This window comes from Nerophis lumbriciformis, linkage group LG02, assembly GCF_033978685.3.
Source record: "Nerophis lumbriciformis linkage group LG02, RoL_Nlum_v2.1, whole genome shotgun sequence".
Lineage (NCBI taxonomy): Eukaryota > Metazoa > Chordata > Actinopteri > Syngnathiformes > Syngnathidae > Nerophis > Nerophis lumbriciformis.
This window is the reverse complement of record NC_084549.2, coordinates 48,958,156-48,982,535: the sequence shown is the minus strand read 5'-3', so window position 1 is coordinate 48,982,535 and position 24,380 is coordinate 48,958,156. Positions and strand designations below refer to the sequence as shown.

The following is a 24,380-nucleotide window of genomic DNA, read 5'->3' as shown; positions in this document are numbered from 1 at the left end:
TAGTGTTCAGAGAACACATAATGACATTAATAGAATTTAAAAGAACAGGGGAACTGATGACTCTTGGTTAAATACTTGGTACAATTAAACACAACTTTAAAAAAAAACTTTACTGTGTCTAGAGTGTAGGCAGTGCTGTTAAGTTTATTTGTATATTAGAAGGAGTGTAGAATGCAGAAACTTTGAGGCATGATGCAGCTGACCTGATGATAAACTAGTTTGAGAAGAATGTTTATGTTTTATTCACAAGGCTACTATATTTTTCAGTTTTGAAAATATTGTGTGTGAAGTCTTATAGATTAAATTCAGTTTAAGATTGAATGTTGTGATGGTTGATAAAATGTGGATGAAGGATACTTTATTTTATTTATTTCCCTTTTATTTTAAAGTTTCCCCTCTGAGAGATTGCCACCTTATTATGGGTAAGAGCTAGCAGCAGGATCTTAGTCTTCAGGTGGGACACCCTAGTTGTACAGGTGTGAAGGTAGAGGCCTGACAACGTGCAATCCTCTTGTCCAGGTTGGATTTGGACACATAGGTCCTAAATTTACTAAATAGGCCCTTTTCCACTGCAGGAACTTTTTCAGGAACTTCCCCACTATCCCAGCTAAATAAAGTTACCTCTGTGTTCCCACCAAAACTACCAGGGTAGATTTAGTACTTATAGGAACCTTTCTGAGCTAGGGACTTTTCCAAGCGACCAGAAACCTTTATGGGAGTGGGCTGTGCTGCTGAACGCTGTTTGGTTGAACACAGTCGGGAGCTTTCCTAAAAGTTATCTTTTAAACACACGACCGCCATTGGAATATACGCGGCGACTTGCTAATTTCTTGTGTATTTCTATTACAACAAGCTTGACAACGGACAGAAAGAAAAACGAAAGGAGCTTTCGAAATGCAGGAACTTTTGTGAGGCATCTTTGTGCTGAAGAACGCTAATCAGTGGAACTATCTTGCAGTGTTTTACAGCCGTAGTCTTTAAACTATATGCAGTTTTTTGTTTTGTTTTACAAACCTAATTTCGAAGCACAAAGCTTTGAAAAATGTATGGACTCTTTTAAAAGTATTTACTGAGGAGTATGAAGCCACAGGTGCTTACTACTCTGAGTTCATTGGATAAATGTGGGGGGGAAAGGAGGCAGCATACGAGTGGAACGAAGGTAATTAACATCAAATATCAATTATTTACTTTATTAGATGTTGTATAAATAATTAGTGACACGCCATTTGTGTAGTTATAAGCCTCAACCCGAGTGAACAAAATGCTAATGCTAAAAAGCTAATGCTAAAACCGATGTAATCGTGTTGTCGGCATGAGCAAATAACCCTGACATTTGTCATTTATATATTGTTATTTACAGCTAAAATGGACGGGGAAAAAAACGCCTGACCCTCATGAACTCATTATTTACCGAGAAGACGACTTTCTGACTGTTGCAGTTATGTGATTTTTTTCTTTTTTAGTTGGAAATTCCTCTTTTTTAACCCACAATATGTGTCAAAATCTTGATCCTGTCAGGACTTGATCTTGGGAGTTTGCTTTTCCGGGATGCAACGGAAAGTTGGCACGGGCGAGACGGGAATGAAGGTACATGATTTATTTAAAGACTATAAATACAAAAAAAAGATAAAACAAAAAGCGCGCACAGTGGCGGAGAATAAACTATGAACAATTAAACAAAACTTGCAAACTATGGCTTGAATAAAGAAAACTTACTTGGCATGGACAAAAAAGGAGCAGCGTGAACATGGACATGAAAAAATGGACAGAGCATACATGTGGTGTGAGGACGTCAGAAAGACAAACTGAAAGACACTGAACTTAAATACTACAGACATGATTAACGAAAACAGGTGCGTGACTCAAGACGTGAAACAGGTGCGTGACGTGACAGGTGAAAACTAATGGGTTGCTATGGTGACAATCAAGAGTGCACAATGAGTCCAAACGTGGAACAGGTGAAACTAATGGATAATCATGCAAACAAGACAAGGGAGTGAAAAGCCAGAAACCAAAGATTCCTATAACTAAACAAAAACATGACTTAAAACAAAAACATGATTACACAGACATGACAGATCCGTCTCCTTGCCATACCTGCCAACAACTACGGTTTTCCCGTAATGAATACGGTTTTTGATAATCCAGTGGTAAAAACTACGGTTTTCCATTAAAAATTATTAACTTAAAAATCGAAGCTACGTAACGAAGCAACTTCACCGGCGGGGGACAAACTATATCAATGACGATTGGTTGGTTTACGTTTAAGAAAATCCATGATTGGTTGGTGGGTTTACTGTGACGAGTCACGATTGGTTGCTCCCCTTGTCCGCCCACCACCGGCCTATTTTCAGTCTTTTTCATTAAATTCAAATCCCCTGCCTGCTGTTGGACATTGCAGACAAAAGCATGAATTTTTATAAAGAATTCAGTACACTTTATTTGATCAATCATATTGTTTTGTATTTGATAGCTTTGTATTTCATTTACTTACTTTTTAGTAAAATAACTGTGACCTAATATTGTCTGTTGATTTACATGGAATCAGTGTAGAAATGTACTAAACCACTCCTCCATACATCATCAGCCTGATTTGTATAAACTACCCTGAACTGTGAAATGCGGTTGGAAACACAAACCACACACTTTTACAGGAACCTATATATCCAGCAATCAGAGGTTCCAGAAACCAAAAGTTCCTTAACTTTTGGTGGAAAAGGGCCTGTTGTTTGTTTTCTACCGCTTGTCCCTCTCAGGGTCACAGGGGTGCTGGAGCCATTCCCGGCATGTGATTTTAATGATAGACATAATAGTACACAATATTGTTTATCATGTGGTATTTGGATCTTAGTAAATCAGGCCCATACTGTAGCTAACAGCCAAATTCAATGTGGAAGGCAATGCTACAATTGCATTCGCACAGAAAAAAATTCATGGAGCATGATGGAGCAGCGTGTACACATGATGCCCCCTTCACATTTTTATTGTCCCCTCAAATATGCGTGCCTAGAACCGGCCCTGGTTCAAGCGTTTTTTTGGCTTACAAACTATTTCTAGTCTTGCACTGCTAACTAACCATGCTTTCCCTCCCTCTCTTGTTGATAGTGCCTTTTAAGATGGTTAAGTCTGGGGATCAACAACATTAAAGATTTATACATTGATTTCATGTTTGCCTCTTACCAGCAACTTTGCGACAAATGTTCACTTTTTTAGATAGCTACAGATGTTGTTCGTAATTTTTTTCCCCCAGGTTTCCAAACTTACCGACTGACACAGATTTAGATGCTTTTTTTTGTCAAAAAATCTTTTTACTTTAAAAAGGACCAATTACACATATTTACAACCAAATTTTTATATATACCCTGAATCTCTGAATTCAATTAAGTTTCTTTGGTAGGGTGACTTAAGAGTGACACCCTATCTGAGGAGAGCTGGACAGTGATTTTAAGTATAGCCTAGCCTTATTTAATGCAAGCTAATACATCATACCTAGCATTTACCATTTTGTTGGCTAAAAAACTTTGTGCTATATTGGAAGACTGCACCGTCCCATATTGCAGCAATGAGGTGGGTACGCTGGTATGGCCGTGCCTGCCCGTGGAACATCCAACCAGTACCATCCTAACTTTCAATCCCCAGCAAGCTGGCTGGAGACGACCCAGAGGTGCCCCCCGCACCCGCTGGCTGGATGTAATAACCCAGGACCTTAAAGCCTGCAACGTGACTCTGGCTTGCATGTAAAATGTCTGATATAAGCTTTGATACAAGCAGTCCTGCAACGTATTTACTTATGCAAAGCTGGACATTCAGTTGACATCTAAATGTCATCTAAAAAGCACAAGGTTGGCTTTTTCTACAATTTTTTTTATCATTTACAAAAGGTAAACATGGTAGGCTATACTGTACGCTACTAGGAGCTAGCGGCTACACAACAGCTAAGCATGCTACAATACACAAGCTAGTCATATGTAATAAGAGTCTTTTTTTTAAATAATATTGCAGTTTAAAACATTTGTCAACACAAACAAGTATCAAACAGATAAAACAAATACTGCAAAAAACAATTTACCACTATACTTAAATTTGAAGACAGCACAGGTCTGTCATAAGCAATGTTCCCTCTAATTTTTCATGTGTGTGAGCAAACGCACAAACTCCCTGAGCATTCAGTGGAGCACATGTGAGCAACATCAGACTGCACACTGTGGCCACACCAGCGTCACACCTGTCCCAAACCTGACATCATAACAATTTAAAATGTTTTATTATAATAATCAAATGACAGCAGTCATTTTTTAATGAGATTATTTTCTGATATAAGTGATTTGGCCCTCTTACAATGACAATAACAAAAAAAAAAACATGTTTTTCATGACCTATGTGCTAGTATTGTATGTCTGGCTGCGGGTCCTGCCTTTAAAAGAAATGTTACCCCTTTCAGAGATTACATTTAGTTCATGTAACTTTCTGTCTGTAAAATACTTCTTTTTATTAATATTTATGAAATCTAGTGACAATATTTCATGAATAATATCCTTAGATTAACATTCTTTATAAATGGCAGTAAAATAAGCACACATCTGATCGTGGAGTCAGACAGAGTGTTACAACCCGGCATATACACATTGTGTGGCGTTGGGGTTGTCCGACTTTTTGTGTGGCCATAAACGCAACACTGGCTAAGTGCCATGAGTGCTTGTGTTGGTGCAGGTGAGACAGAGCGAGCGGCTTCTGTTGAAACGACGGATGACAACGTTGGTTTAAGCCTGGTTTGTATGGCAGAAAATTACCAGTTTTTATAGATAAAAGTTTTTATACTCATGTTTTTGGTGTGGTTAGAAACAGTTTTGCTCAATAAAGTGATTGATGGAATTCCTGTCCGTAAAGTGTCTCGACAGACGATAATTGAACTGTGTTGACAAAGATTGTTTTATTCATTGGGGCCACTCTTGTTGTCACCTGTTACACACAGAGTTGCATTGCAAAATCATACAGAATAAATTGTAATGTGTTTATTTAGTTTAAGGTTCAGATGGGATTTTTGATTTTCTGCGCGGCATTAATTTGCTGTGCGCAGAGGACGCGTGCGCTGTGCGCAATTCCGCAGGTGCGTACCTTAGAGGGAACGTTGGTCATAAGGTTAGCTTTTTTCATACTTATCGTTGTTCTTTGAGTTACTTCACTTGATCAAATATTTTCTAACACTTCACACTACAAAATAAAACAATATACTATGATTCATGCTGATATCGTATCGACTTATACTCAAGTCGATTATACTCATACTCAATTACCGGAAAATGTATCAGAAGTGAAAAAGTTGTTTTGGGACACCCCAAATTATTATGTGCTATTGACTTTGTTTTGGTATAACTTTGTATAAAATAAAAGAGAATTAATAACACTAGCACTCACCTAAATAAATTGAAAAATTTACAGTTAATACTTGTGATTGGTATCAGTCAATCTTAGTCACGAATGATCAGTATTAGAAACGGCAGCATAAAACCATGATTGGTACATCCCTGTTATTAATACCTTCATTCAGTCTAATGATGAAAATAGATTGTACGGGAGTAAAATTGTCTGGCTATCTACTTGGCATAAACTTGCATAATAAACAGATACATAATGCCTCATTTAGTTGTCGTTTTCAAACTTTCAGTGTCCAGACTACTATCAGCATTTGTTTCTATCCTTTTGCGCAGAAAAAAAAGGCAACGTTTCAGAGAAGCCATTTTGTCCGGCAGAGCCACCTGAACCTGTGTTACCTGGATGCTTGGCCATTGGCTCAGTATCCCTGGCTGTGGCCAAAACTGGTGCCCAAATAACAGGCACCCCACTCTACAAGTACATCCGAGGCTTAAAGAACACAGTGGTAAGAGCCCAGACATGTGCTGCACATATAATGACTTAAACAATGACTTAAACCTTTCATGGTGTGTTAAATATGTGTGTACAGGATAAAAGCACCTTTCACATGCCTGTCCCACTGGTGACTTTACTGAGCTGTGGGAAGACTTCTACTGGAAAACTGAAGTTACTGGAGGAGGTCATACTGATCCCAAAAGTAGGAGACCAACTCAAACAGGTATTCGGTCTTACAACCCATCCAATCATATGGATCCAATGCACTTTCAACGAAACACAACACATACAACATTTGTACAGTTAGGTCAAAGTGAGTGGTACCTCAACTTACCAGCTCTGTTAGTTCTTTGACCGAGCTCGACATTGGTGTCTCAAATCAGTGCCGCCTGTTGAAATTGCTTGAAATACATTTGATTTGTGTTTGGCCACCACCCCCTAAAAGCACCACAATTTGAATGCGTAACATCCATTTTAAATAGGAACAACCAAATTTGAATATGTTGCAAAAATACAATCTGTTGTCGTACTAACAACTATAGTTTTTTTATGAAATAATGAAATAATAATGTATAGCATTTACTTTGGAGAGCAAGCAGAGGTTGTCCTCTACGGTCTGCTTCTCTGTTGCGTAAAAATACGAATTGCTATTGTTGTTTATGATGCACACAGATGTCTTTGAGTGACAGACCAGTGAGTTTAGAGTTGACTGCAAGCAATATGTACTGTATTGTACAATTGTACAGTCAGGAGACAGAACCAACTGAAATACGTCGGGCACATCATCTGTAGCTTCTCCATATTTTCATGGATAAATGTTTGGACGTTGTTTTGGCGCAGTGGCTGGCTCCTACGCTGTGTAATGCGGACAATCGGTGCTGTAGTTGAGCTGCCTAGCCGTGTTGGCTACACGGTTGGTTATATTTTTAATGGTTTGTTTCTCTGATGAGGTGAGAGTTTCTGCTTTTTTTTTGGCGCTCTCCGTCACGCCTGCTTTCTCCATTTTGTTCACTGAAAGGCAAAAAAACAGGCAAATAGGCTTTAACTCATTTGTAACTTCCTGTCAATGGGAGAGGACGCAAGGAAAAAGGCTCTGCTTTTATTACCGTTTTTGATCATTTTAAGATTTTTGACTTTTTTGTGATCACAGCCACAAGAGAGTTACTTGGCATCTTCAAATGGATTTTGGTCCGGTGAGAAGCATTGATTTACTGAAATAGTGAAAGTTGGAAGAGCCGTTAGCCTCAAGCCAACGGCCCCCACCGCAATTCTAAGTGCTCCCTATCACACACAGTGATATAAGGTAACACAAGTTGATCTCTGAATGACGCAAGGTACAAAACTGTTCATATAAACAAGTTAAAAGTGTCGCAAGTTGCTAAAGAAGCAACTACCGTTAGCAAGCTGATATGGGACGCAGTGACACCAGCTAGCTGTTGCAATGTCAAAATCTACAAGCAAAACTAAAATGCTGAAACCTTCAGTATCATCTGAAATAAATGAGTCTCTGGACACAGGACACAAGGGGAAGCAAGATTTGATGTTGGATACATGACAAGATGGGAAACAAAACTTGATGCTACAAAAAATAGTCAGTGACATAGAAAATGCAAGATTAGAACACAAAGTAGACCTGGAAAGAGTAACAAGATCACTTAAAAAAGAACACAACGCAGATTTGGAAGACTAAGATTAGAACACAAAGCAGACCTGGAAAAAGTATCAACAGAACTCAAATACCTGGGAAAAAGCAACAAAAGAATACAAGAAGATCTGAGAAGTCTGCAGGAAAATATAGAAAGTCTGCAATCTCAGAATAATAACATAACAGAGGATTTTCAGGAAGTGTGTCAAGAGGTGAAGTTTCTTCAAGAACAAAATATTGCAGTGAAACAAGATAACAACATGCTGAGGAATATCATAGGTGAAATGGATCAAGATAAACAAATTAATGATATCATTGTGACGGCACTGAATTAAACCGAGATCCTACGCAAAAGCTGTAAATAATGGAGGAAAACCAGATTAAATGGATGTTGCCTCAGCAGAACAGCAAGTGGTCAACTTTCTGCAATCAAAGGACATTGAAAATTGACATTAAAACCAGCGAAACAAGTATCCCACTGAATGGAAGAAACAACAACACCACTCCACATCCTCGTAAAACTTGTTAACAGAAAATCTAAAATGGCACTGCTGAAACAGGAAAATAAGTTGAAGGATACAAATGTGGACATGAATGAGCACCTCACAAAACGTAATGCTGAAACCGCCAAGAAAGCATTCGACTTGAGGAAGCAGGGAAGAATTCAGGGAACCCTTCAAAGTGATTGCTGTCACAGAAACATGGATTGATGATAAAAATGTAATATATTTTGATCTGGAAGGATATAACTAAATTAAATCAACAGAATCAACACAAACGGAGAAGGAGTAGCTCTGTACGTTGTGATGTGCAGTCACAAACCAACCTCCCAGAGACAGTTCTGTTAGGGTTCAAACGCAGCAGCGTTGCTTTATTCAGTCACTTTTTTGGAATGCAGGTTAACTTAAATTCCTCCCGGTTGGGGCTTTCATTTAAACAAACAAGTTATCGCATTTCTCATGCCTTGATCAGGTCTCCTAAATTGCCTGGAACATAGAGCAGAGAACAACAAAGTTCAATAAATCACAGCATTCAATGAATCAAACATATTACACATTTGGCAGATTAATTTACAAACTATATTTCAGTGGAGCAACACACTTACCGTCCGATGGAAGCAGACCTTTCCCGGCAGGGAGCCAGCCACATAATGAGTCAAACACTGAGGTGCTATTTAAATCAAACACAGTGATTGCCAACCTGACACAGCTGCCTTGGGGCAGGTGGCCACACATCAGCCTGATTGAGGATAAAATTAGGGATGTACTTGCCTTCAATGACCACACCTAGAGGTTGGCGTACTTTGACCGCCTGGTGCATGCTTTCATTGTGATGGCTGGTCCTCTGCCTAGTCTCACCTGTTCGAAGGTATTGTGATGCTCCACATACCCCCCCCCCTAAGCTCCTTGTTGGGACGAGGAGCTTCCTGTTCCTCATCTTCGTAGCGGTGGGACATCACGTCGGTGTGGCGAACATGCTCTCCTGTTCCTGTTCCTGTTCTTGTTCCTGTTCCTGTTCCTGTTCCTCATCTTCGTAGCGGTGGGACATCGCGTCTGTGTGGCGGATATGCTTTCCAGGGCGGTGCTCGACGGTGAACTTATAATTTTGCAGTTCCAGGAACCAGCGGGTAACCCGAGCGTTGCTGTCCTTATTGGTGGCCATCCATTTGAGGGGGGCGTGGTCGGTCACCAGAGTGAAACGTCTTCCCCATAGGTAATACCTGAGATGGTGGATGGCCCACTTCACAGCAAGACACTTATTCTCCACGGTAGAGTATTTTTTCTCGTGCTTCAGCAGTTTTCGGCTAATGAAGGTTACGAGGTGTTCATCGGCGCCAACCAATTGGGCTAGGACTGCCCCGATCCCAGTGCCAGAGGCATGTGTGTCGAGGACGAATGGCTTCGTGAAGTCCGGTGCAACAAGGGTGGGTTCCTCACACAGAGCCTGCTTTAACTTCTCAAAGGCCCCTTCCGTTTCGGTGGTCCAAGATAATCGGTGGGTTGACCGTTGGCGAGTGAGGTTCATCAAAGACTTTGATGAACTTCTGGTAGTAGCCTGTCTTTTAGTGATGGGGCGGGGCCAGTTCCGCATCTTCTCCACCTTCTGGGCTTGGGTCGAACACACCCACGGCCTATCGTATACCCGAGGTAGTCGTTTCGGTCCATCCTACCCACTTCTTGCCATTCGTTGTTAGACCAGCCTGACGAAGGGCCCTGAGGACAGCCTGCAGGTGTTCCAGATGGTGGGCCCAGGTGGCGCTGTGGACCACGATGTCATCAAGGTAGGCGGCGGCATAGGCTTGGTGAGGACGGAGGATTCGGTCCATCATGCGCTTGAAGGTCGCAGGGGCCCCGTGGATGCCGAAGGGGAAGAAAGTGTACTGGAACAAGCCGTCTGGAGTTGAGAAGGCCGTCTCGGGTTTGGCTCTCGGGGTCAGGGGTACCTGCCAATAACCCTTGGTCAAGTCTATGGTGCTGACAAAGCGGGCAGGTCCAAGGCGTTCAATCAGCTCATCGGCTCTAGGCATGGGATATGCATCAAGGTGGATATGGCGTTTAGTTTGCGGAAGTCGTTGCAAAACCTCAAGGAGCCATCTGGTTTAGGGACGATGACAATCGGACTGGACCAAGGGCTGTAGGATTCTTCAATGATGCCTTGGTCAAGCATCTTTTTTACCTCTTCTCTTATCGCTGCTCTCCGCGCTTCTGGGACTCTGTATGGGCGTTGCCTGACCACCTTCCCGGGCGGGGTCTCTATGTCATGTTCTATGACATGGGTGCACCCGGGCATCTCTGCAAAAATGTCCCGGTAGCGGCCCAAGAGCTCTTGGATATCTTGGACTTGGGCTGGTCCAAGGTCCACGCCTACACTGACGGCGGGTTTCTGGGAAGAGAGGTCTGTTAGAAGGGCAGGGCTAGGCAAAGGTGCAGCAGTGTGCCATCTTTTCAATACATTCACATGGTTCAGCTGCAAACCTTTCCTCCGGCCTGGTTGCTGAACACGGTAGTTGACGGCCCCCACTCGCTCAGCGATCTCGTAAGGGCCGTGCCACTTAGCCAAGAATTTGCACTCTGCCGTCGGGACCAATACTAAGACAAGGTCACCCACCTTAAACTCACGGAGACGGGCGCCCTTGATGTATGTCCGTGCTTGGGCAGCTTGAGCCTTCTCCATATGGTCCCGGACCAGTGGCCACACCCTTCTGGCTCTCTCCTGTAGGTGTTCCACGTGGTCTATAACGTTCCAGTGGGGGGAGGGCTGAATTTCCCAGGTTTGCTTGGTGAGGTCTAGCAGCCCCCGTGGATTCTGCCATTAGAGCAGCTCAAAGGGAGAAAAACCTGTGGAGACGTGTGGCACTTCACGAATAGCAAACAGTACATAAGGAATTAACCGGTCCCAGTCTTTCCCGTCAACTTCAACCAGTTTCCTTAACATTGTCTTCAAGGTTGAATTAGAGCGTTCCACTAGTCCGTTAGTTTGTGGGTGATAGACGGAGGTTCTGATCTGTTTTATCTCAAGTCATTTATACAATGCGGTCATTACACGGGCCATAAAACAGGTACCCTGGTCTGTCAAAACCTCGTCTGCTATTCTAACCCAGCTAAAAAGCATGAGTAGTTCATGGGCAACATTCTTGGCGGTAGCAACACGCAAGGAAATGGCCTCGGGGTATCGGGTTGCGTAATCGACGATGACAAGGATATAGCGGTGTCCAAGAGACGATTTTGGCAACGGCCCCACAATGTCCATAGTTATCTGTGAAAATGGCATCTCAATAATAGGGAGGGGTATGAGAGGATTCCGGAGAAAGGGTCGCGGTGCCGCTTTTTGACATTCCGGACAGGTGCGACAAAAGTCTTCGACGGCTCGCTTCACCCCGGGCCAATAAAAACGTGTGACCACTCGGTTATAGGTCTTCTGGGCTCCCAGATGAGCCCCTAATTGGTGGGAGTGAGCGAGGTACAACACCCGGGTGACGTAACTTTTCGGCACTAAATAGTTGTTCGACAATTTCCCCCCCTTAGCTTTTGCACTTCGGTACGGCCCACTTTTACCAAAAAATGAGGATAGGATGTGCCACTCACTCCAGAGCCCAGATGACCGTCTATGGTGGCGATGCTTTGGCGGGCCATTTCCAGGTTCGGGTCAGCCCATTGGGCTGTGGCGTACTCGCCTTGAGGTGGATTCCCCTCGACCGGCACGAGTGGGAACTCCGAGAAGGTGTCTTCACTGCCTGGAGTGGTCTCTCCCCCACTGGCGTCTCTTTCAGATGCTCCATTTCCTGGTGAGGCTCCTCTAGGTGCTCGGAAGGTGGGGAATGCGGTCCGCGGGGTCGAGGCTGCGGGGAGCCGGGCCCGGCGTCTTGTTTGCCTGGGAGGATTTGGGCGGCGGAAGCCTGGGTTCCATTACCGCTGGAAGAAGACACAGTCCGTGCCTATCAGCAGAGGGACAGGCAGGTTGGGGACCACCCCAGAAGCCACAACACCGTCTCCACGGGGGATAAGCGCACATCACCATGGATGCAGGTAACCGGGACAGTGTCGGAGCCGACAGGACCAGCATAGTCAGCCCTCACCAAGGGTACCTCCTACCCGCACCGGCAGGGTGGCATGGGGTCGGCCGGTGTCCCCGGTGTGCAAGCAAGGTCGGTGGGCACCTGAACTGGAGGCAGAGGGCATTGAGACGTCTCGGTCCCGCTCCGGACAGGCCCAGGAGATGTGGCCTTCTCGACCGCAGACATAGAACTTTCTGGGGGGTCGGGCCAACCTTTCCGGTGGGTTACTATCCCTTAGGGCATTACGTGGAGGAGTACGGGGAGGAGATCGCCGGCGCTCACGGCCCATCCTTTCAGCAGGGGTGGGGCGGCTTGGCTCAGCTCTGGTGGTTCGAAACATCTCGGTTCTAACTTGTTAGTTCTCCAACAGAGCTACCAGAGAATCCAGGGAGGTGGGGCTCACCTGCGCAGCGTACTTTCTGGCATCGGGCGACAAAGCTCGAATACACCTATCAATCACTAGTCTTTGGATCCAGGGGGTCTCCCCGCCACTCGTCAGCCAGCCCTGGGTAAGACATAGCAACTCTGCGAGCTGGGCCCTGGTCGGATGGCTGCCACAGTAGGCATGGTATCGCTGAACTCTAGCTGGTAGGCTGTACCCATGGCTCGCTAATATGGCGGCCTTGAGCTTGGGATAATTTTGTGAGCCCTCTGCTGGCAGGTCGCGACAGGCGCGCTGGGCCTCCCCAATGAGGAAGGGGGCAATTATTCCTGCCCACTCACCGGATGGCCATCGTTCCCTTGTAGCAGTGCGCTCAAAGAGCTCCAAATAGGCTTCAACGTCGTCATCTGGGCCTTGTTTGGTGAGGACTCCCCTCGGGGCTCGAACCACTGCTTCGTCTTTGTCGACCTTCTTGAGCAGTTCTTTCATCACATTCTACAACTCCGTCTGGCTTTGAAGAAGCACCCTTACTGCTTGCGCCATACTGTGGTTGGGGAGGGTCTTCTATACCCGTATTCTCCACCAATTTGTGATGTGCGGTCACAAACCAACCTCCCAGAGACAGTTCTATTAGGGTTGAAGCACAGCAGCGTTGCTTTATTCAGTCACTTTTTTGGAATGCAGGTTAACTTAAATTCCTCCCGGTTGGGGCTTTCATTTAAACAAACAAGTTATCGCATTTCTCATGCCTTGATCGGGTCTCCTAAATTGCCTGGAACATAGAGCAGAGAAATCTCTGATCAGTGCAAAGTTCAATAAATCACAGCATTCAATGAATCAAACATATTACACATTTAGCAGACTAATTTACAAACTATATTTCAGTGGAGCAACACACTTACCGCCAGATGGAAGCAGACCTTTCCCAGCAGGGAGCCAGCCACACAATGAGTCAAACACTGAGTTGCTATTTAAATCAAACACAGTGGTTGCCAACCTGACACAGCTGCCTTGGGGCAGGTGGCCACACATCAGCCTGATTGAGGATAAAATTAGGGATGCACTTGCCTTCAATGACCACACCTAGAGGTTGGCGTCGTTTGACCGCCTGGTGCATGTTTTCATTGTGATGGCTGGCCCTCTGCCTAGTCCCACCTGTTCGGAGGTATTGTGATGCTCCACAACGTGATGAAGAACCTGCACTACAAAATGGTAAAAAACATGTCATTTGCTATTGATGATATCTGAGAATGCATAACCATTGAAATATGTCATGAAAAAAGTAAAACCATATTCATCAGTTGTGTATTTAGATCACCTAAGTCAAGTATTGTAACACCTGAAGACTGGATGAAGGCAAATTTTATAGACACTGGTCAAAAAATAATTGTCTTATGTGGTGACTTCAATATTGACCTATTGACCCCTAACAAGCAAAAGTCCATTGACGACTTCATTGATGCAATGTATAGCATCAGTTTATATCCTAAAATCACAAAGCCAAGCAGACTTACAGGACACTGTGCCACACTTTTTGATAATATATTTAGCAATGACTTTGATATTAACACTACAAGTGGTCTACTTATAAATGGCATTAGTGATCATCTGCCAGTTTTCACAATATATACTGGAAACTACAAGAAGAGGAACATGGATGACAAAAGACATTTTGAATTCTATGCACAGAGAAGAGTATGATTGCTTTTAAAAATGAGCTACAAAAGCAAAATTGGGATAATGTACACAATGAAAATTATGTTTATGAAGCATATGGTAATTTTTTTAATACGTCCATAATGCTTTATGATGCACATTGTCCATGGAAACAACTCAGTCGAAAGCAGAGAAAGAACAATCAAAAGGATAAAAAAAAATGCTCGTAATAAGAACAATACATTATATAGAGAATGTACAACACAAATAACTACAGAGGCAGAACATTTGTACAAAAAGTATACAACAACTGGCTAACTAACATACTACAAACATATAGAAAATAATATTAATCATTTATTAGACAGGAACAAAAACAATATAAGAGCAACATGGGCATCCTCAATAGCATTATTAAATGATACTTAGAGGGATTACCTCCATTACTTCTCAGACAGACAGGTAAATAATGACAACATGAAGGAAGAAGTTGAAAGCTTCAATAATTATTTTGTAAATAATGGACTAAAATTGGGGGAAAGGATTCCAGACAGAGTTTCATCAAAGGACTTTAATGACCCCAAAGATAGAAATCCCAACTCAATGTTACTCATGAAAGTGACATAAGAGGAAATATGTGAATCCAAAACTTCAAACGATTGTAATGGATTTGATATGGAAAAAAATAAAAAAGGTTATTGAAGATATCTCAGGACCATTAATGTACAGTATATCAGTAACTAATAATTTCAAACAGGAACAAAATAAATGAAAATAGTTAAAGTTTTACCGATTTATAAAACTGGAAACAAACACCAATTTACAAACTATAGAGCTGTTTCTTGACATTCACAATTTTCTAAAGTCATTGAAAAACTGTTAAATAACAGATTGGACAATTTCATTAACAAATATAGAATACTCGCTGAGAACCAAGGGCTATTATTTCAACATTGATGACTTTGATCAAAATAGAGAGGAAATTACCAATGATGGTTATTGTTTCATCTGACATCACATAAGAAAATAAGACCTTCTGGAGGAAAGTTCTGTGGTCAGAAGAAACAAACATTGAGCTGTTTGGCCACAATACCCAGCATCATGTTTGGAGGAGAAAAGGTGAGGCCTTTAATCCTAGGGACACCACGCCTACTCTGAGCTGCCACCTTATCGTGGTAGAGGAGTTTGCGTGTCCCAATGATCCTGGGAGCTATGTTGTCCGGGGGCTTCCATGCCCCCTGGTCCCTCCCAAGACAAACAGGTCCTAGGTGAGGGATCAGACAAAGAGCAGCTCGAAGACTTCTATGGAAATGCAAAAACCGAGACTCCGATTTCCCTCGCCCGGACGCGGATCACCGGGGCCCCCCTCTGGAGCCATGCCCGGAGTTGGGGTACGATGGCGGGCCCCATGGGGCCCGGCCAGGCACAGCCCGAAGAGGCAACGTGGGTTCCCCCCTCCGTTGGGCTCACCACTCATGGGAGGGGCCATAGAGGTCGGGTGCGTTGTGAGCTGGGCGCTTCCTCGGCTACATAAGCTAGCTCTTGGGACGTGGAATGTCACCTCGCTGGGCGGGAAGGAGCCTGAGCTAGTGCGCGAGTTGGAGAAGTTCAGACTCACTTGGACGCACAGCAAGGGCTCTGGAACCAGTTCTCTCGAGAGGGGCTGGACTCTTCCACACTGGCATTGCACGCAGTGAGAGGCGACGGGCTGGGGTAGCAAATCTTGTTGCCCCCCCGGCTCAAAGCCTGCACGTTGGAGTTCAACCCAGTGGACGAGAGGGTAGCTTCCCGCAACCTTCGGGTGGGGGGACGGGTCCTGACTGTTGTTTGTGCTTACGCACCAAACAGCAGTTCAGAGTATACACCCTTTTTGCAAACACTCGAGGGAGTACTGGAAAGTGTCAACACCGTGTATGGTGAGGATGGTGTTCTGCTGACCTCGACTGCGGATATTGTGGATCGGTGGAGGGAATATTTTGAAGACCTCCTCAATCCCACCAACACGTCTTCCTATGAGGAAGCAGTTCCTGGGGAATATGTGGTGGACTCTCCTATTTCTGGGGCTGAGGTTGCTGAGGTAGTTATAAAGCTCCTTGGTGGCAAGGCCCCAGGGGTGGATGAGAACCGCCCGGAGTTCCTTAAGGCTCGGGATGCTGTGGGGCTGTCTTGGTTGACAAGACTCTGCATCGCGTGGACATCGGTGGCGGTACCTCTGGATTGGCAGACCGGGCTGGTGGTTCCTCTCTTTAAGAAGGGGAACCGGAGGGTGTGTTCCAACTATCGTGGGATCACACTCCTCAGCCTTCCCGGTATGGTCTATTCATGTGTACTGGAGAGGAGGCTACGCCGGATAGTCGAATCTCGGATTCAGGAGGAACAGTATGATTTTCGTGCTGGTCGTGGAACTGTGGACCAGCTCTATTCTCTCGCCAGGGTCCTTGAGGGTGCATCGGAGTTTGCCCAAACGTCTACATGTGCTTTGTGGACTTAGAGAAGGCATTCTACCGTGTACCCCGAGAAGTCCTGTGAGGAGTGCTCAGAGAGTATGGGGTATCGGACTGTCTGATTGTGGCGGTCCGCTCCCTGTATGATCAGTGTCAGAGCTTGGTCCGCATTGCCGGTAGTAAGTCGGACACGTTTCCAGTGAGGGTTGGACTCTGCCAAGGCTGCCCTTTGTCACCGATTCTGTTCATAACTTTTATGGACAGAATTTCTAGGCGCAGTCAAGGCGTTGAGGGGATCCGGTTCGGTGGCTGCAGGATTAGGTCTCTGCTTTTTGCAGATGATGTGGTCCTGATGGCTTCATCTGGCCAGGATCTTCAGCTCTCACTGGATCGGTTCGCAGCCGAGTGTGAAGCGACTGGAATGAGAATCAGCACCTCCAAGTCCGAGTCCATTGTTTGCGCCCGTAAAAGGGTGGAGTGCCATCTCCAGGTTGGGGAGGAGACCCTGCCCCAAGTGGAGGAGTACAAGTACCTCAGAGTCTTGTTCACGAGTGAGGGAAGAGTGGATCGTGAGATCGACAGGCGGATCGGTGCAGCGTCTTCAGTAATGCGGATGCTGTATCGATCCGTTGTGGTGAAGAAGGAACTGAGCCGGAAGGCAAAGCTCTCAATTTACCAGGTGATCTACGTTCCCATCCTCACCTATGGTCATGAGTTTGGGTTATGACCGAAAGGACAAGATCACGGGTACAAGCGGCCGAAATGAGCTTCCTCCGCCGGGTGGCGGGGCTCTCCCTTAGAGATAGGGAGAGAATCTCTGTCATCCGAGACGAGCTCAAAGTAAAGCCGCTGCTCCTCCATATCGAGAGGAGCCAGATGAGGTGGTTTGGGCATCTGGTCAGGATACCACCGAAACGCCTACCTAGGGAGGTGTTTAGGGCACGTCCGACCGGTAGGAGGCCACGGGGAAGACCCAGGACACGTTGGGAAGACTATGCCTCCCGGCTGGCCTGGGAACATCTCGGGATCCCCCGGGAAGAGCTGGACAAAGTGGCTGGGGAGAGGAAAGTCTGAGCTTCCCTGCTTAGGCTGCTGCCCCTGCGAACTGACCTCGGATAAGCGGATGGATGGACCACGCCTAACCATCAAGCATGGTGGTGGTAGTATTATGCTCTGGGCCTGTTTTGCTGCCAGTGGAACTGGTGCTTTACAGAGAGTAAATGGGACAATGGAAAATGAGGATTACCTCCAAATTCTTCAGGACAACCTAAAATCATCAGCCCGTGTGGACACTGCTGAAGAAACAAGTCCATGTCAGGAAACCAACAAATTTAGCTGAACTGCACCAATTTTGTCAAGAGGAGTGGTCAAAAACTCAACCAGAAACTTGCCAGAAGCTCGTGGATGACTACCAAAAGTACCTTATATCAGTAAAACCTGCCAAGGTACATGTAACCAAATAATAACAGTGCTGTATGTATACTTTTGACCCAGCAGATTTGGTCACATTTTCAGTAGACCCATAATAAATTCATAAAAGAACCAAACTTCATGAATGTTTTTTGTGACCAACAAGTATGTGCTCCAATCACACTATCACAAAAAAAAAGAGTTGTAGAAAGTATTGGAAACTCAAGACAGTCATGACATTATGTTCTTTTCAAGTGTATGTAAACTTTTGATCGTGACTGTACATACATTTACATGCATATATATTTATATGTATATGCATATAAGTGTATGTATGTATGTATATATTTATATATATATATATATATATATATATATATATATATATATATATATATATATATATATGTATATATTTTTATATATATATATATATATATATATATATATATATATATATATATATATATATATATACAGCTTTCTGAGCTTCCACCTTATTGTTGTAGAGGAGTTTGCGTGTTCCAATAATCCTAGGAGCTATGTTGGACGTGGGCTTCTATGCCCCCTGGTAGGGTCTCCCAAGACAAACAAGTCCTAGGTGAGGGACCAGACAAAGAGCAGCTCAAAGACCTCCATGAAGAAGAAAAATCGAAGACTCAGCTTTCCCTTGCCCATACGCGAGTCACTGGGGCCCCCCTCTGGAGGCAGGCCCGTAGTTGGGGCTCGATGGCGAGCGCCTGGTGGACGGGCCAGTCCCCACAGCCCGAAGAGGCAACGTGGGTCCTCCCTCCAATGGCCTCACCACTCATAGGAGGGGGCATGGAGGTAGGGTGCAGTGTGAGCTCAGCGGCAGCCAAAAGGCAGGGCCCTTCCTTGGCAGTCCGATCCTTAGAAGCTAGCTCTTGGGACATGGAACTTCACCTCGCTGGGAGGGAAGGAGCCTGAGCAGGTGGAGAAGTTACGGCTCGATATAGTCGTACTCACTTTGACGCAGAGCAAGGGCTCTGGAACCAATCCTCTCGAGAGGGGCTGGACTCTCTTCCACTCTGGCTTTACAATCAGTGAAAGACAATGGGCTGCGGTGGCAATGGGGTGGTAATTTTTGTTGCACCCCGGCTCAAAGCCTGTACATTGGAGTTTAACCTAGTAGACGGGAGGGTAGCTTCCCTCCACCTTTAGTTAGGGGGACAGGTCCTGACTGTTTGTGCTTGTGCACCAAACAGCAGCTCAGAGTACCCACACCTTATAGATTGCTGCAAAAGAGTACTGGAGAGTGCTCCCTTAGATGATTCCCTTGTTCTGCTGGGTGACTTCATCGCTCACATCGGCAATGACAGTGAAACCTGGAGAGGCTTGAGTAGGAGGAACGGCTGCCCGGATCTTAACCCGAGTGTGTTTTGTTATTGGACTTGTGTGCTTGTCCTGGATAGATTTACTTTAAAAAAGATAAGTGTGAGATACTTCTCTTGTTGTACAAAACCCAAAACCAGTCAAGTTGGCACATTGTGTAAATCGTAAATAAAAATAGAATACAAAGATTTGCAAATCCTTTTCAACTTATATTCAATTGATTAGACTGCAAAGACAAGCTTTTTTATGTTTTTTGCAAATAATCATTAACTTAGAATTTAATGGCAGCAACACATTGCAAAAAAGTTGGCACAGGGGCATTTTTTCCACTGTCTTACATGGCCTTTGCTTTTAACAACACTCAGTAAACGTTTGGGAACTGAGGAGACCAATTTTTTAAGCTTTTCAGGTGGAATTCTTTCCCATGCTAGCTTGATGTACAGCTTAAGTTGTTCAACAGTCCAGGGTCTCCGTTGTTATAGTTACGGCTTCATATTGCACCACACATTTTCAATGGCAGACAGGTCTGGACTACAGGCAGGCCAGTCTAGTACCCACACTATTTTACTATGAAGCCATGCTGTTGTAACACGTGGCTTGGCATTGTCTTGCTGAAATAAGCAGGGGAGTCCATGATAACGTTGTTTGGATGGCAACATATGTTGCTCCAAAACCTGTATGTACTTTTCAGCATTAGTGGTGCCTTCACAGATGTGTAAGTTACCCAAGCCTTGGGCACTAATACACCTCATACCATCACAGATGCTGGCTTTTGAAATTTGCGCCTATAACAATCCGGATGGTTCTTTTCCTCTTTGTTCCGGAGGACATGACGTCCACAGTTTCCAAAAACTATTTGAAATGTGGACTCGTCAGACCACAGAACACTTTTCCACTTTGCTTTTTTTATTGGTAGTTCATGTCCACATTGTCTCATGCTGAACTATGACCTTTCTTTAACAGATCATCACAATGGCAATGCAGTTACAGCAAGAAATGATGAAAATAGTGAACACTTCAGCAAAAAGTGGGGTGAGAGATGCTGCCATTCATTGATAGAATAGGAACCATCAGAAGCATTCAAGGAGTATTCTTACAGGTTGTATGATAGGATATAATAAAACACAATACTGCATGTTTAAATGGATTTAAATAGTTCTCTGGTTAAGAAAAATACAAAATACTTTGAACACACAATTGCCATAACCTTGCGATCCAAGCCTTCCAATTAAAAATACATGAATGGTCTGTATATTTTCCTCTTTACTTTGCCGGAGAGAAATATCTTATCAAAACATTAAAGGGGTCATATTATGATTTTTTTTCAACATTCAAAACACTTTTTTGTGGTCTTGCATAGATTTTGTTTTACACACCGTTTTCAAACCACTTTTGAGATCTTGTGTTGAGATGCAAATGAACTCCTCCTCGCCACGCCCCTTCACGCTGAGTAAAACTTCGTCCCCGCCCCAGCAGCCATGTTTGTATTGATTTAGCTTTCTTGCTTTTATTCAGACCTTATGGAAATTGGTGACCGCCACCAATCTGTTTTGAGTGATTTTTACCACAACACAACATCCGAGATGATATGGCGAGACCAGCAGGCTTACCGTGGTTTGCTGTCGGCACAACTAGGAGACAGTGCGGGCAAAGGAGAGAAAGAAAGAAAGCCCGGCTTCAAATCTGGTACTATACGTTGGCTAAGGTTAAACCTCTACTGAGTCTGTATCTCTCAAATGCACGATCCTGGACATATATATAAATGTGTAAATTAAAAAAGGCTTTTTTATTCTATATCATGTTGCAGTGCTGCAGCGCTGCTTTGACCCCTTGTAAACAATACCCTCAAGGCTATACAGTAAGCCACGCTAGGAGCTACATTGCTCACGTGATAACGGATTATATTACTAACTGGTCCTTTGCCAAACAGGAGGCACTGAAAAAGTACTTTTTTGAAAGAGTATTATTTGTATTGCCGCTGGACGTTGATGCTGTTGTTTTACAAACCCCGTTTCCATATGAGTTGGGAAATTGTGTTAGATGTAAATATAAACGGAATACAATTATTTGCAAATCCTTTTCAACCCATATTCAATTGAATGCACTACAAAGACAAGATATTTGATGTTCAAACTCATAAACTTTATTTTTTTTTTGCAAATAATAATTAACTTAGAATTTCATAGCTGCAACACGTGCCAAAGTAGTTGGGAAAGGGCATGTTCACCACTGTGTTACATCCCCTTTTCTTTTAACAACACTCAATAAACGATTGGGAACTGAGGAAACTAATTGTTGAAGCTTTGAAAGTGGAATTCTTTCCCATTCTTGTTTTATGTAGAGCTTCAGTCATTTAAAAGTCCGGGGTCTCCGCTGTCCTATTTTACGCTTCATAATGCGCCACACATTTTCGATGGGAGACAGGTCTGGACTGCAGGAGGCCCAGGAAAGTACACGCACTCTTTTTTTAAGAAGCCACGCTGTTGTAACACGTGCTGAATGTGGCTTGGCATTGTCCTGCTGAAATAAGCAGGGGCGTCCATGAAAAAGACGGCGCTTAGATGGCAGCATATGTTGTTCCAAAACCTGTATGTACCTTTCAGCATTAATGGTGCCTTCACAGATGTGTAAGTTACCCATGCCTTGGGCACTAATGCACCCCCATACCATCACAAATGCTGGCTTTTTTACGTGGAGTGATTTCTCCAGATTCTCTGAATCGTTTGATGATATTATGGACTGTAGATGTTGAAATCCCTAAATTTCTTGCAATTACACTTTGAGAAACGTTGTTCTTAAACTGTTTGACTATTTGCTCACGCAGTTGTGGACAAAGGGGTGTACCTCGCCCCATCCTTTCTTGTGAAAGACTGAGCATTTTTTGGGAAGCTTTTTTTATACCCAATCATGGCACCCACCTGTTCCCAATTAGCCTGCACACCTGTGGGATGTTCCAAATAAGTGTTTGATGAGCATTCCTCAACTTTATCAGTATTTATTGCCACCTTTCCCAACTTCTTTGTCACGTGTTGCTGGCATCAAATTCTAAAGTTAATGATTATTTGCAAAAAGAAAAATGTTTATCAGTTTGAACATCAAATATGTTGTCTTTGTAGCATGTTCAATTGAATATGGGTTGAAAATGATTTGCAAATCATTGTATTCAGTTTATATTTACATATAACACAATTTCCCAACTCATATGGAAACGGGGTTTGTACAATAGAAGGCCAGACTAACTACTGTACACAACTAATCGAGCTACATTGCGCGTATCATTCACACATTTCTAACCTATTGTTATTACTTACTGTTTCAATGTCTCCTCTATTGCCATAAATAGTAGGCACCCATGAAAATCGATATTTATACTGGCTCAGGTTTTTGAAGCAGCTTAGTTTGCTTTGCACACACTCAGAGTGACTTCTTCACAGTTGAAGGCACGCCGCCGCCAATCATAAAAGTTAAAATTAAGGCACAACTTCCTTGCCACCCCCTGCTTCCCGGACTGCCTCTTGGATCACGAACTCCCGCTTGGACAAGGACCTTTGACGCCTCTCTATTCGCCCTGACTCCCTGCCTGCTCACAGACATAGGAGCCTGCCCAGCCCCTTTTGGACTTTCCTCTTGTTCAACACTACCGGTAACACTCAACAGCTAATCTCCACACATAGTCACACACCATACACTCTCTTGGATTTTGTCACACCATACCATTGTTTATTAATAATATTGTTTGTTATTATATATATATATATATATATATATATATATATATATATATATATATATATATCATAGAGCAACTACGCCATCTTGTGGTCTGTGTCGTCTACTCTCCTACCAGTAAACATAACAGCGATGAGGTGGCGACTTGTCCAGGGTGTACCCCGCCTTCCGCCCGAATGCAGCTGAGATACCTACTGCGACCCTGAAAGGGACAAGCGGTAGAAAATGGATGGATGGATGGATGTGCTGGTTAAAGCAACCAACAACAGAATTTCCATTCCTTAAGTGTTCCATTGTGGACATCTTGTGAACTACAGATGCTCGTACACAGTTTTAAAATGGCTGACTCGCGCAAAGATGTTTCAGGTGAATTCGTACCATATGTGGATAATCCGTCACACCTGGGAAAAACATCACACCTGGGGCAAATTCCAAACAGCTCATCCGGAGGGAGTTTGAAGGAACGCAAGATTGTTTTAAAAATATCCCCGCCAAATATATATATATATATAATATATATATATATATATATATATATATATATATATATATATATATATATGTATATATATATATATTAAATCATAGAGCAACTACGCCATCTTGTGGTCTGTGTTGTCTGCTCTTATATATATATATATATATATATATATATATATATATATATATATATATATATATATATACATATATAAGTCCCCACATTTTGGGACTTATGCAGATCCCAAATACAATACAGCAGAAGAAAGAAAAGTTGGTATATGTAACAGGGCCCCTTTAAATAAAGGTAACTATTAATTTTATGGAGAATTGGAGAATGTGAATATTGAATCGCTAACCAACCAGCAAGCATTTTGATGCCCACAGATCAAGAAGCTTTGTGAGATAAATGTGACAAATGCTGGTACAATAATTGATGAATGTAAGACATACAAGACAACAATCAATCACCCTTACTGGCGTGTTTTTCAAGGCACAACATGGAAAGAAATAACAAACACGAGCTCTAAAACGTAAACCTCTGCCGTGTTTAAGCTACTGTGCTTAACCACCGTACAGATACTACTGAGACTAGAGGAGGGAGAAAACACCTTCAAAATAAAAATCCCTTGCCATTCTCTGATAATGTTACATCACAGAATACTGTAGGAGGTTTTCTTTGGGTGTGGTTTGTTTGGTGTAGGATATTTGGTTGTTTTACGTCAGTTGTCAGTTGACCACTGGTGGCAGTATTGGTGTCCCTATCAGAGTTGTGTATAAAGAGAGTATGGCCAACTCAATTTCAGACGATCTTCTCAATAATTAGTCAAAAGGCACTCACATGACTTCAGGGCGCCA

General features: G+C 43.5%; 1 protein-coding gene across 8 annotated transcripts in view; it reads left to right on the top strand.

Annotated features, from left to right (window-relative positions):
- eno4 (enolase 4) overlaps nt 1-24,380 on the top strand; it is a 147,547-nt gene that overhangs the window by 50,580 nt on the left and 72,587 nt on the right. For 5 of the 8 annotated variants that reach the window (XM_061963981.1, XM_061963990.1, XM_061963935.1 and 2 more), the window contains 4 exons: nt 1,519-1,587; nt 5,709-5,878; nt 5,963-6,091; nt 20,277-20,345. In XM_061963981.1, coding sequence (XP_061819965.1) covers nt 1,519-1,587; nt 5,709-5,878; nt 5,963-6,091; nt 20,277-20,345 — 437 coding nt within the window. The remainder of the gene's footprint in view (nt 1-1,518; nt 1,588-5,708; nt 5,879-5,962; nt 6,092-20,276; nt 20,346-24,380) is intronic. The other 3 variants (XM_061963998.1, XM_061963953.1, XM_061963963.1) reach the window with 2 other exon arrangements.